Source organism: Chlorocebus sabaeus, chromosome 18 (assembly GCF_047675955.1).
Source record: "Chlorocebus sabaeus isolate Y175 chromosome 18, mChlSab1.0.hap1, whole genome shotgun sequence".
Classification (NCBI taxonomy): domain Eukaryota; kingdom Metazoa; phylum Chordata; class Mammalia; order Primates; family Cercopithecidae; genus Chlorocebus; species Chlorocebus sabaeus.
The window spans coordinates 51,598,276-51,612,478 of NC_132921.1; the positions used below are offsets into that span (position 1 = coordinate 51,598,276).

General features: G+C 36.2%; 1 protein-coding gene across 2 annotated transcripts in view; it reads right to left on the reverse strand.

Moving 5' to 3' along the window:
• DSG4 (desmoglein 4) overlaps nt 1–14,203 on the reverse strand; it is a 36,641-nt gene that overhangs the window by 19,835 nt on the left and 2,603 nt on the right. For both annotated transcript variants that reach the window (XM_037982256.2, XM_007974773.3), the window contains exons 2-8: nt 8,579–8,614; nt 6,922–7,053; nt 5,204–5,359; nt 4,708–4,852; nt 2,915–3,081; nt 2,543–2,677; nt 1,448–1,633 (exon numbers count right to left, since the gene is read on the reverse strand). In XM_037982256.2, coding sequence (XP_037838184.2) covers nt 1,448–1,633; nt 2,543–2,677; nt 2,915–3,081; nt 4,708–4,852; nt 5,204–5,359; nt 6,922–7,053; nt 8,579–8,614 — 957 coding nt within the window. The remainder of the gene's footprint in view (nt 1–1,447; nt 1,634–2,542; nt 2,678–2,914; nt 3,082–4,707; nt 4,853–5,203; nt 5,360–6,921; nt 7,054–8,578; nt 8,615–14,203) is intronic.

Here is a 14,203-nt window from a genome sequence, read left to right on the forward strand (position 1 = left end):
AGAAAGAAAGGAGAAAACCCCAATGAATAAACGATATGTTTGCATCCAGAAGGCTAAATGGTTTCCTAACACGCTATCTGAAAAAACCTCACAGTCACTTGATGATGTGGTTTGGGTGTCTGTCACTCACAAATCTCATCTTTAAATGTGATTCCCAAAGTTGGAGGCGGGGCCTGGTGAGAGGTGATTGGGCAGATCCCTCACGAATGGTTTAGCACCATACCCTTGGTGATAAATGAGTTTTTGCGAGATCTGATTGTTTACAAGAGCCTAGGACCTTCCCCTTCTCTCTTTTGCTACTGTCCTTGTCATGTGATACACTGGCTCTCCCTTTGCCTTCCACAATGATTGTAAGATTCCTGAGGCCCTCACCAGAAGGACAGGTCGGCACTTTGCTTCCTGTACAGCCTGCAAAATGGTGATTCAGCTGAACCTCTTTTCTTTATAAATTACCTAGTCTCAGCTATTACTTTATAGTAACACAAAAACAGCCTATGTGCTTGAATAGAGAAAAATAGTACCAGAACTGAATAATCACACTGTAAATTCCACAATCACACTGTGTAGCAAACTAAAAATATGTGTGTACGTATATGTCTTAATACATATTTTCCTGACTATAAGTGTTATGTTGTTAAGCAGCAATTTCCTTTGATAAAAAATAACAATTTTCCTCATTACATTAATGTTAATCTGAATCTTACTGGTTTGTGGTTTTATTCATTTCTAATTATAAATTTTTCAGTTTTATCATTGTCTATGAATTAAAAGCAAGTAATTAAAGAAAAATTAATCTGTAGAAAAAAAAATCAAACCTGGTATTTCAGTATGCAAGTTTCTCAGGGGACCGATTCCAGCTTCACTTCTCTGATCTGACTTCTCATTACTTCCCTACTCGAATGCTCCACTACAGCCCCACGGGGTCGCTCACCATGCCCTGAACATGCTTCATGTTTTCTCACTCTATGTGTTTGTTTATTTTATTACCCACATTAGCAATCTTAGCTATAATATCTTGCTTAAGCCTTATTTCCTGCATGAAATCTTTTCAGACAAATCCAGCTCAGAAGGATCTCACCATTTCTTATCTCATTCATTATTTCATATTTCATTCCCTTGGCAATTAATTATGTTTTATATCATGACATCTGTACTATTTATTACACTGTGAACTCCCATACATTGTCTAATTGAGGGGTGCTTACCTAATCTTCATAACTAGATACTGGACACTGTCAGAACAAAACTGCTTTCCTATTTTTCTAGGTAATAAATTTTGTGTTGCTAGCTAGGAGACTCAGACTGACACAGTAGTTACTTAGGACCCTTGATATAAGCAATATTCATCTTTTTCTGAAGGCAGATTCTATTCTGTCTCTAAGGTCATTTAAAACTTCTTTGGAAGAAAATATTGCAGAAGAAAATATTGCAGATCCTTATACTGTACCTTGACAACTTTCAAAATGCCTTCATTGGTTTGTGGGTCTGTTTGAATATCAAACCAATTCCCATCATTTCCAGAGAGAATTAAATATTGCGCCAACCAATTATCGGTACCTTCTTCATCAAGATCAATTGCTTGTAATCGTAACAGTTCCGAACTTAAACAATTCTCTTCAATACTGGCTGAGTACTAAAATGTGGGGATCAATTTTGTAGTCAATGAATTTTCAAAAGAAGAAACGTACTTAAGAACACATAATTATTATTTAAAATACTAACAACAAACTATGTCAATTATTTTTGCACCATTATTAAATGCCCATAGTCCAATCCGGAAAATAAGAATAAAATGATTACAAGATAATAAAACTGACATTCATGTGCTGTATGTAAAATCAAGATCAAATTAGCACTTCATCTCTTTTTCTTTTCTTTCTTTAATTTTCTGCTTATTGTTAATTTCTTTATTCTTTTAGACAAGGGATCAGATTTTTTTCTGTAAAGGGCTGAACAGTAAATATATTAGATGTTGTGGGCCAGAGAATTGGTGTTGTAACCCCTCATCTCTGCTGTTGCAGCACAAAGCCCCCACAGACAACATATAAAGGCATGAGGACAGCTATGCTCTCTAATAACACGTTTTTTGTTTTGTTTTGTTTTGTTTTTAAACTGAAACAGACAGCAAGTTAGATTTGGCCCTGCTGGTTTGGATTTTATGCTTCTTTATGCTTAGAGATGAAAGTGGAAGTTCAGAATGTTTGGGTCTCTAGTAGAATTCATTCAGCAAATCATGAGGCACATACAAAAACATTAATGTTGCAATGTTATTCCCAGAGTTAGATCAACAGATTTCTATGTTTCTGTGAACAGAGTATACAGAGCAGACAGTTCGTTGCTTTCGCAGAGAAGGCTTGTTGGGAGTAGTGAGTCAAAGACCAACATACAATTTGAAAGTATATTACTATACCTAAGAAATTCCAAAGTTTCTACAACAAAGTTGAGTATATCCATACGTAGCAGAACCAGGCTCATGGGCCAGCATGAAAGCAAATTGATTATTGACACTTATGGAAAAAGGATGATAAGAATACAAACTTACTGAGGTTTTCTCTAAGGTGGGGAAATTATCGTTGACATCTAAAACCTTGATTCTACAGTCACACTCAGAAGACAGTCCATCTGCAGCTCCGTCCCGATCTGAGCCTCTCACAACTAGGTTGTACATACTGTGTTGCTTAATCAAAATGAAAAAGAATGTAAGACTTAGGTTTGTCTTGAATAGAATCCAATGCATTCAATGCCATTATTTCTCTACTCCTTTATTTATATAATTGAGCTTTTAATTTTTATTAAAAATGGATTATTTTCCTTCCCTCCTTTATATTGGAGTAAGGGTACACATAGATCATTTTATCTTTGTCTTTTCAAAACTGGATTTTTTATTTCTTTATTCATTCACAGAAGGCTTTACCTCCCTGTCCAAGAAACTGGACATGGTGCAGACCTCTCCAGTGTACCTATTCAGAATGAACATGGGTGCACCTGACGGCTCCTGAGAGACGATCTTGTAGGCAATTTTAGAATTCAGATGATTTTCTTCATCCGCGTCTGTGGCACATAACTTTACTACCAGTACATCTAGAAATAGAAATGGAGGTGGAGAATGGTTGGGACTCTTAGAATAAATTCAGCAAATCATAAGGCATAAGAAGACAGAGTGGTTGGTCTTCTCCTGAATTCTCTCTCTCTGAGTTTTCCATGGGAATATAGTACCATAACTTTCAGCTCTACCAGTGATTACAAAAATAATTGTGGTTTACTTTACAAAACCCTTTACTGTTTTAAAAGTACTTGCACTCCTTAAATGATTAAATGCTAAATTAGTAGCAAAACATAGTTCTCTTTAAAGCATGAAGAAGAAGTTCAATAGATTCTTTATCAGAAAGCTGAATAAACAGATTTTTATCTGTTTTGTTTTTTGCCATGGTCTTGTGAAATCATTTTCAAAAGCTTAATTAACATTATAGTTTAATTAAATGCAACATTATAATTATTTATTGAACACCTATATTCTTAATTGCCACTTATCCAGAAAGCAGATAATTACTCTTGGTTGCACTGGAAGATAGCATTTTACCAAACAGTCACAAATATATAATTATTGAAAAGAAGACTTGTCCATAGCAATATAAGAAGTTCCTAATTACTCATAGGTAGAAAGAATAGGTATCCTAGGCAAATCCCCAGGGACATCAATCTACAGGACAGATTTTTCAGAATTGTCAGGTCCTTAATGTTCTTTTGCTTCCTAGGCAGGGGTACTTGGTTGTGGGTTTCACCTTCTCTTCCTTCACCAATGTTGTCTTGAGGTGTGTTCATGAGGAATCAAAGATGGACTTTGGACTTTGGCTCTCCTAGGCAAAATCTCTTTGCCTCTCTATGGGAGGACCATCCTAGTTTAAAAAAACATTTTGTGTTTATCTGCCTTTTCTCCTGAAATTTATTTTTCGTATTATTTCCCCCTAAATTTGTTTAGAGGTATATGGGCAGACGTAGATTTGAAAGGGAAAGGGACATTAGAGGATTGGGGAACAAACTGATATTCATGTGCTGGACATAAAATCAAGGTCAGAAGGCAAAGGGAGAGGAGAGACAGGAAAGTAGCCATATAAGAAAAGCGTAAGAGTAGGAAGGAAAGAAGTTCAGGGGAACTAGTATAAAGGAAAGACACAGGGTATTAGAACTGGAAATGGAATTAAGTGGAATGGAAAAAAATGAAAGAAAATGAGAGAATAGAATGTAGTTTCATATGTAGTCTGTGAAGATCAACGATTAACCTTAGTGAATGATCTGATGGGTACAATTGCACGTGCTTGCACCATCACGCTGGACCTGGTGTGGGTCAGCCAAACACTTTGAGAAACAGACCAGAACAGAGCCTTCTTAAACATTCCTGGTTTATTCCTCAGTTTGCTCACTTGGATTTAGTTGTTCATGTGCCCAGTAACAATCTCTAGGGAAGGTGCTAAGCACCTGCTAAATTCCTGTAGGGACCTTCCACAAGTAAGAAGATATTTTATTTTATCATTTTAGACATAGATTTCCTTTTCTAGCTCAGTTATAAGTTAAAATATGTGGGGTTTATTCAAAATACAAGTGTGACTTTTTCTGTCCTTTACATTTCCTGTATGTCAGTCTTCTAAAGCTTTTGACCAAGAGAAGTAGATACACTGTGACACAGAGAAGGAATGTCATTCTACTTACTGGCATCACTATTTTCTTCAATACTGGCTGTGTATACACTTTGTGAAAAGACTGGAGCGTTATCATTTATGTCCATAACTTTGACTCTAAGCTCAAGAGGCCTTTCTAAGTCTTCACCCCGTGAATTCAGAGCCCGGCAATAGATCTGTGGAAAGTTGGAAAAAAGCTGTCTTTTTCCACCAAAGGAATTTTAGTAACATGCTTGAAAATATATCAGAAAATAGGCAAAGAAACAAATTTTTCCAGTGAATTCAGACTGTAGTACAGTCAAATAATTTAAATATGATCAAGACACTTGACTACATGTACATGCAACACACCAGAGAATCCTGAACTATAAACTTTTATTTTCACACTCTTTCCATTCCTTCAAGTCTTCTATTTGGGTTCAGTCTACCATGATTTATCAAAAGTAATCCATTATCTTAAGACAATATTTTTTGAAAAAGGGAAGAAAACTCATATGAACAAATCAAAACATATGGCTATGACTTACCAAGAAAAGTGGAGTTATCTCTCTGTCTACCACTGAAGTGATGTTAATTTCCCCAGTGCGAGGATTAATGGTGAATACCCCATATGGTGGTCGATCAATCCCTACTCCAGAAATTCGGTATGTAATCTTCTGGTTCGATTCGCAGTCTGATCGAATCTGTGAGAAAAATAGCTAGGATTGTGATCCAATTTAGAGCAGATAATACTTAAGAGTGTAGTGGAATGAGAAGGGAATACGTTTCTTAACCAAATGGGCTTTGGATTGAAACCTGGCACCATGAATTATTCCTGTGTGACCTTGTAAAATTTACTTAACTTTGCCCAGATCAGCTTACAGTGGGGATAATATCACCTATCACACGGATTTGTTGCGGGAATTACGTGAGGTAATGTGTACAACATATACACTTGATGCTAGGTTTGTTATTAATAACACATTGTTCAATTCTCTGATTTTTTAGCATACGCAGAAAGAGTTGCACAAAAGAAATTACAATCTTTACTATTTTTTTTTTTAAAACTTGTGTCATATTAATAAGTATCCTACCTAAGCTGGAGTCTGAGATTTAGTCAAAATGGTCTATAAATTGAGAATATCAGAGAACTATCATGGTTAGAGATATTGGTAATCATTTTATAAATGTAAACATACTGCACCACTTTTCTGCCAAATAGATTTTTATGGCAAATATTCTGCCACATAGATTTTGCTTTAGTAGCTTTTTTATCTATTGCTGATAAATTTAAACTGAAACAGTTTTGAAATCTCACCTATATACTAAAGATAAGAGCATTCAGTAAAATAGTAAGATTTGTTACCCGCACATTCACAGTCAAATAAAGACTGCTGGAAATAGAACTTGGGTTATCTCAACTCTAATCCAAAGGCCCTTTTTGCATAGAAGAAAACTTAAGAACCTCCCAAAATGCAAAGATAAAGAAAAGAATGTGCAATATAAGTGGAATAACATAAAGCTACCACTATGAGTTGAACGGAAATAATAATTTAAAAGCATCCCTCCAATTTGAAAACATCTGAGAGAGAATAAATCTGTTTTCTTGAGCTAAGGCTGTATCTGTAACATCATTGCTGATGTTTAGTACGTTTTAATGTAAAGCTGGAAGGAGGGAATTCTGCAGATCAGTTTACTGTTCAAGATCAAGATGCCCAGAAAGAGTGAATGAAGCTATTAATGTGGATCCCATCCTTCATGGATCAATTTATTACACATTCTTTAACTCTCCTTCCTTTCAGTAGGCATTATTTGTGAAAGTCTTTTAAGACTCTCTTATTTTCTGGGTGTGGAGATCTGGTGGGAACTTTTGATACTATCCTTACTTTCTCGGAGTGAATTCATCAAGTGCAGTAAACTTAGCTTGACTTTCTGGAGGGCCAGTCTTCAGACTGTCATTAAGTGAATACACTTCCTATGACATTGACAGGCAATAATGAGCAGAACACAAATGGATGAACAAAGCCCCGTTGTGCTGGAGATCCAGCTCTTTCTTCTAGAATCACTTGCCATTGACTGCCTGCCCCATGTCAGCCTCCCTGCACATGATATTCAAATCGTAGAGGGAGGCTCAGCAACTGGAGCAAATGACCACATTCTGTCTTCTAAAATAACTGTGGAGCAGTGAAGGCTGCAAATCTTGGAAATATTTGAAAGTTTCTCTGCTCTGCAAAAGCATCTGTCATCAGCTTGCTTCGTTACTTACTTTGGCAATGGGGTTCCTCTTCGAGTTGTCCTCCCCTTCTCGACAGGCTGCGGCAAACTTGATCCACTCCCGCTTTTGTCTTCTGACTGTTTGCCATTTTGTAGTGCCATTTTCAATGTCAAATTCCTTCACCTTAAGCAAAAATGGTTCGGGTGTCTTACAGTGTTAGAACAATTTTACTTAGAAAGGACATTTATTTAATATTGTAAGGTGCATTTGAAAGAAACAGTGATATTGAATTTGAAGAACAGAGAACGTTTTCACGAATTACAACTCTGGATCCATAGAGCTTGGTTACCCCTGGCTGCCACTCCTTTTGGAATCATCTTGGTTCCAATTATCTGATTCTAGTGAAACAAATTTGATTAGCTACTTGAGGAGCTCATGATGTGCTATACTGTATAAGTTGGGCAGTTTTCCTTTTTTCAATCTATCTTCACCATATAGGAGCCTTGCCTACCTCACCCGTCATTGAGCTTTCACCAGAATTTACAGTCTGCAGAGTTTAAAGATTATCATTGCTCCATGTATGCACATCCCATATAACATAAAAGTTGTGCTGGTGAGTCATGCTTACCTAAAAGAGAGAAGAGACTTTTTCTCTTCTGTTGATAAGGACACCACTGTGGCTAAGCACTCAAATATATTTTTGCAGAATTAGAAACATATTATCAGTATTGGAGGAATTGATGATTCCTCCAATAATCCCATGGACACCTATAAGGCTTTGCAATGTTGTCATTTGTATCTGTGCTTGCTATATGGTTTTTCTTTTGTAGCCTTAAGTTGCTACTGTTGGTGTATAGTTAAGAATTTCATACTCTTAATGAGATTAGAAATGTCACTACATGTGCAAGCACACGTGTATATATGCATAAACTATATATATGTGTGTGTTTATTTTTGTAAGTCCTAATGTACCCCCTGAAACACAGGTGATTATAAGTTTATTTAGGCTAAGCTTCATTTAATTACCACTTTGTGGGAAGGAGGTGTTCCACTGAATGAAGCGTATATTACAACCAGGGTATTTACATTATTTCCCCATTTTGATACAACTTACTGAAATATACCACCTATTCCCTATTTCACCAAAAAGATGAGAAAAGTAATTTTATTTTTTTCCAATGACTTGAGAGGATCATAAGGAAAATTTAACTACTGTAATAAAATAAAACTCTGCCAGAGATGGAGGACAGCAGCTCTATTTCCTGAGTTCCACTCTAAATGGCACCAGATTGTATGTTTTCCATTTAGCTGCGATTATACAATTTGAATGTTTGTCCTTTTTCTCATTGATGAACCATTAATTATCTTTCTGTGTAATGTATCTAAAGAGTCTCTTCCCACTCTGAAGTGTCACTTTGCTTCTTTTGCTTTGCTAGTTGTTGGAAAACATAAATAAGTTAACTACTCATATCGTTTGATAAACGGGAGTTACTAAGACAACACGCTGTTGCAAACACATGCCCTAAGAGCATAGAGATTTGGGAGCCTGGGCTTTACCATTGCTATTTCAGTTCACCAGAGATTCTTTCTCTTAGCTTTTATCTGGATAATTACAATTTCAAATATTCTGATTTTTATATATAACACATTACAAAATTCAGTTTTTGTTTTAATTTTAAATTGAGAAAATAATTTTATTATACATTACCTCAACAATAAATTCACTGTTTACTTCCATCACCACCTGTTTTAATAGAAGATACCACATTAGCATAAATCTGCATAATTTAGAGGAAGCCATGTCATAAAAACATTGACAATTTCTTTTATTAATTCATTATTAAATATACATTTTGTTGATGATATGAAATAAACATGGCTAACACAAATTAATAATAGACTTTTTGCCCTCCAAAGTATTTACATTTTAGAGAAGACAAACACATAAGTCTATACAGCAGGTTAGGATACCTCAGTGGGCTTGATGGAGGATAGAGAAGGCAACTCAAGTTATCCAAGTGAATTTCAAGAAGACTTCCTAGGAGAGTAGGGATTTGAAAGGGCTCTGCAGAATGAAGCTAGTTTGATAAGAGGAATTGATGAGGAAGAGCATTTCAGCCAGGGTGAAACAAGAAGACAGTTGTAAAGGCTCTAAGTCAGCGGATGTTCCAGAAATGGTCAATAATATTTTTGCTGGAAGGTAAGGGAATGTATGAGGAGCTGTGGGAGACACAAGAATCTACATGCTACTGCCCTCTGATGCTCAGTGCCATCCATTAGAAAAACAGATGAATAAGTTCTTTGTCAGTTGGAATTTATTTTACTCCTATTACTCCTTGAACTCTTACATCACCTTTCTATTGATGAATTATCCCTTCCATAGGTTCATCTACTGGAATATATTTTCAAGCTTCAAACATATTTTAATGTATTTTAAGGTTTTTATTGAGCAGTCTAGCATACTTGTCTGTGATGAAAATACAGGTATGAATAGAAATCTTATTTTATTGAAATTTCTGTCATTGTGAAACTCTAAGTGTAAAGAAACATTTTTTCTCTGAATTGGATTAGTTTTACAATTATACTTAGCATCACAATTGAGCAAACAAAATGCAAATATTGAAATTTCAATGCAATATCATTAAATACGAAAAGTAAAACTTTATTGGAAATGCATTGCAAACATGAGGATGAGGTTTTAGAAAAATTAGTTCATAAATAAATATTACTTATTATTAGAATTAAACAAGCTTCAGAACCAATTCTATTTTGTCTGGTTTTGCCTTTCAGTTGTAAGTACTGGGAAAACTTGTTCATATTAATAGATGACACTGGAATTTTTTTTCTGGTAGCAGAGTCATTAAATTCTTAAAACCTATTCTGAAGTACATGACCTAAATCTATAAGACAATTTATTATCAAAATGATTTTTTAATGATGTATAAGTTGACAACTCCTTTAGGTCCTCTTTTAATTTTGTTGAAGACAAATAATTGAAAACATGACTTGCAAAAGGATTTGTTAAGTGCTTTGAAATTAACTCTCTTTCTCAATACTGACGTCAATATTTTCCATTATTCCTTAGTTTAGTGTTCCAGATAATTTCACAATCTATTGGAGTGCAACAGAATAATGTTTGCCATGGCTGAGAGGTGTGACTTTTTAAGGGGGATCTGGGAGAGAAGGACTAGCTTGATACCTCAAGTTCAAGTGCACACTGAGGTAGATTGAGTTGAAGAAAGACTAGGAGCTGAGGATCTGGAAAATGCTAGAATAAAACTAGAGTTTTAAAACTAGAGTTTTAAAGGAATATGCATTCAGAAAAATACGTGTCCCAATTTGAAGACTATTATAGCAACAATTAAGCTGATATCAAGTGTACATTTTGAAGTTCAATGATTTATAGTCCATAGTGGATATGTAGCCTTAAATTATAATTTGGCTTAATAAAAAACAATGTGTTTTATCAAAAATTTCTTGAGACATGCGGGCACAAGAACTCAGTAGTGTGGCTTTGGACAAATCCCTTGGCTTCTCCCTGTTTCAGACTCTGATCCAAATAGAATGACCAAGGCGGAAGTGACAGGCACAGCAAACACTCAGTACATTTGTAAAGAGGAAGGAAAAATGGACGAAGAGTTTTCTTCTGTGATTTCAAGGGCGCGTTCATAGTGCCCCGTGACATCTAAAAGTACTAGTCTATCATTTTCAAGGATTTGAAAGTAGCCACATCAAGCAGACTTGTCTGTAGTTTAAAGGGATGAGGAGTTTTGAGTTCATTTTACCTTAGTCTTACCTTTCTACAGAGCCCAGCTCAACTGAAGTAACTCTGAGAATTTTTGAGTATAAGCCCCTTTTCATCCTTTTGCTGTCCCTGAATTTTTTATTTTTAATTACTTTCAGGCCAGGGAAGTGGAACACTAGAACCCAGGGTTCTCATCTAGCAGAACCTGTGCTGTGCTTCCATAGTACATTTGTAGTATTTCTGCTCCCTGCTCAGCTGGTTCTAAGGATGAGGGTAACAGAAGCCACACTCTCCAAATCCTGTCACTTTATGTACAGGTCTCCTGGAAGGAACTTGCCAGGTATTACTCCCAGGCCCTATGAAATCGTAAGCCCTATCAGGAGCCCTCACTTTCTAGGAAACACCTGTTAATAAGTGTTTTGGAAGAAGCATGGAATGACATCAGCCTCCTAAATTGCATAGCATAGTATAACTGTATGAACCTCAGTTAAACTGTGAAAAGTAGTCATGGACTCCTAGGTAATTGTGGAAATTCCTTGCCTACAAAAGTCTTTTTACAATTTTTTCTTTTTTAAGACTAGTTAAGTGCAGTAGTGAGACAGTGGGGAAAGAATAGAACAAGCAGCTTGACCTGCAAGTGACTGTGAACAATCAGTTGAGAGAACTCACTACCTTTGGACCAGTCCAAAAGTCATGTTTTCAGAGCAATATGTGGTTTAGGCATCATCCGCTGATGTGGCTTGACCTGAGGCCCTGAGTAAAAGACACACACACAGAATGGAAATGGCTGAGCCAGTCATCACAATGGTAAAGTACTAGAAAAGGGAGTTGGAGGCATGTGCTGTTGAGGTAGGAAACATAACCCAGAGAGATGTGTGGTATCCTAAGTGTGTTACAGTCTCTCTGGGTGTGGTTGATGACAGTTTCCTGTTTCACTTTATTTTTGGATGTTCTTTCGATAGGTTGCATTAATGGCAAAAACTTGAACAGGACTTTTACTGGAAATATAAAAATGCTTAAGAAACTAAAATTTGGCCAGGCGCAGTGGCTCATGCCTGTAATCCCAGCACTTTGGGAGGCTGAGGCAGGCAGATCATGAGATCAGGAGTTTGAGACCAGCCTGGCCAACAGAGTGAAACCCCATCTCTACTAAACACACACACACACACACACACACACACACACACACACGCACACAAAATTAGCTGGGCATGGTGGTGGGTGCCTGTAATCCCAAGCTACTAGGGACACTGAGGCAGGGTAACTGCTTGAACCCGGGAGGTGGAGGTTGCAGTGAGCTGAGACTGTGCCACTGGACTCCAGCCTGGGCGACAGTGCAAGACTCCATCTCAAAAAAAAAAAAAAGAAAAGAAAAAAGAAACTAAAATTTATGTCTGTGCTAATTTCTGAGAAAGAAATGAAGAGTAAGACACAGGCCTAGAAAGAGTGACATGTTAAAACAGGAGGCAAGCAGGAAAACAAAAAAAGATATTGGGATGAATTAGGCAATGTAAAGGAAGAATGTATAGGGTTGGGCATTGGCCCAAAAGGGGAAGGGAGTCAATGCTGGCAGAGTGGAAAGAGTTTTGGGTTCACATCCTGACTGTCCCAGTTGTGAGCTGTCTGACTAATTTATCCCTTGAACATTTTTTTTTTAAATTTGTAAAATTTACCTTTTGAGACTTTTGTAATCTCTTCAAATGGTTTTGTTAACTGAAATGTTTTGTTAATGTCAGGTGTTAGAATGGCAATGTAGTGGTTGGCAGCTTCAGAGAACCAACACCTCGTCTCAATTTGAAACAGTCGAGCTCTTTTTAAAGCTCACTAACCATATTAAAGTTGCTCATCAACATGTGGGTGGGAAATATATGATGAAGTGACTTGGTAAGAAAGATAAGTTAGAAACTAAATCCATTCATTCATTGAAACATTTTCATTGACAAAGCATGTGACAGACACTGTTCTCCGTGTGCAAGACAAGTTTTGACCTGTAATAATATATATATTCCAGAGAGGAATAATAGGCTATGCCATACTCTATTGTCATCTAACTCTTAGAAAATTGCAGAAATTTTTCTGGGTCTTGTTTTCTCTTTTAATACTTACTTCTAGAGAGAATACAATGATTTTATATAAGATATGTAGACTCTAAGTCATATATGCTTCTTGCAATATTGGAATAGATATTATTCTCTTACATTCTGAGTGTATTTAAAGTAGTAGCTACAGAACAAGGCTATTTTTTCATCTCTATGACTTACCTTTTTAAAGTAAGTAGTCAGTTTTGAAGTCATCCGCATATGTAGGACCAACTTATTAATAAGCAGTTCTTGCCCGAATAATGCTTATAATAATAATTGAGTAAAGCAATTACCATCCTACCAGGTCTACGGTACAGTTGCCAAGTTCAAGCCTAATTATACCACTTTTGTTTATAATTGAAGGTGTATCAATAATGGCATTTTAGTTTGTAAGCCATGTAATTTTCTGCATAGAAAAGAAGGGCAAACATTTCTCATGCAAGTTATGTCTGAAGTTTTCCCTCTAGGCACTGTTGTCACACACCCTGTAGTCAGAGTTGCTTTCCACGAGTGAGGAATTCCAGCTGTGCTCCCACTTGGGGAAGGGAAGGAAACATTACTGCAGCTTAAACAACGGTTTCACTGTTCTGTAAGGAACTCCTTCCTGGATACTTAAGAACGAGAAAAGAGTCATCGGACTATGTACTCAAGATCCAGAAGCTCTCCCCTACGCAAACAAGTATCGTAGAATCCCAAGGGCCGTGAAATCTTTTTAGGGCAGGATTTTTATCCTGCGAGTCAATAAGTAGATATTCCTGAGAAAACGACGCTCAGTTATAGGTCATGGTAATACCAGATATCTCTTGGGATATAAAACTTTTTTTGTATGAGGTTCTCACCATGGACTCTGCAGGAATTTGAAGGCAAAAAATATAAACTTATCCACTGATTTAAAATACATTTAGTAATTCCTTAGCCACTTATATCAACAAAACAATAATGGAGGTGAGGTTTGCTTTGATGTAACCTTTGGGGTGATGAGTACATTCTTTCTGTAATAAGCAGTACTGAAACTGATCATTTAAAGCAATCTAGGGTATTCTGTTTAGTACAAATATCAAACCAAATCAGATAAGGTGTTTCTCTCTCCATCATATTTCTGGAAATTTGCCTGACAAGTAAATAAAAACAAATTTCCGTTCCATGTTTTAGAATAACATATTTGAGTGCATATGAGAACTAAATTGATAAGTGGTGAAGTTAGTTTTAAATATGTTTTCAAATTTTGATGCCTGCTCTCAACTTACAATGAGATAATAGCTGTATTTAGCCACCTACCTTCTTTACTTCCAAGAATCAGACTATTTAATGGAAGTGTTTACATCTTATATGTAGCATGAATGGTCACCACACATAGAGAAAAATTCTTATCGATAAATGGTTGTCTTTTATGACCTTATCAACTTTATATAATATAGGCCTCTTCTAACTAATAACTGTCCTGCCTTAAGTGATTCCTTCCTTATAAAATTTATACAATCCGTAGCATTACCTAAATCCTCAGATT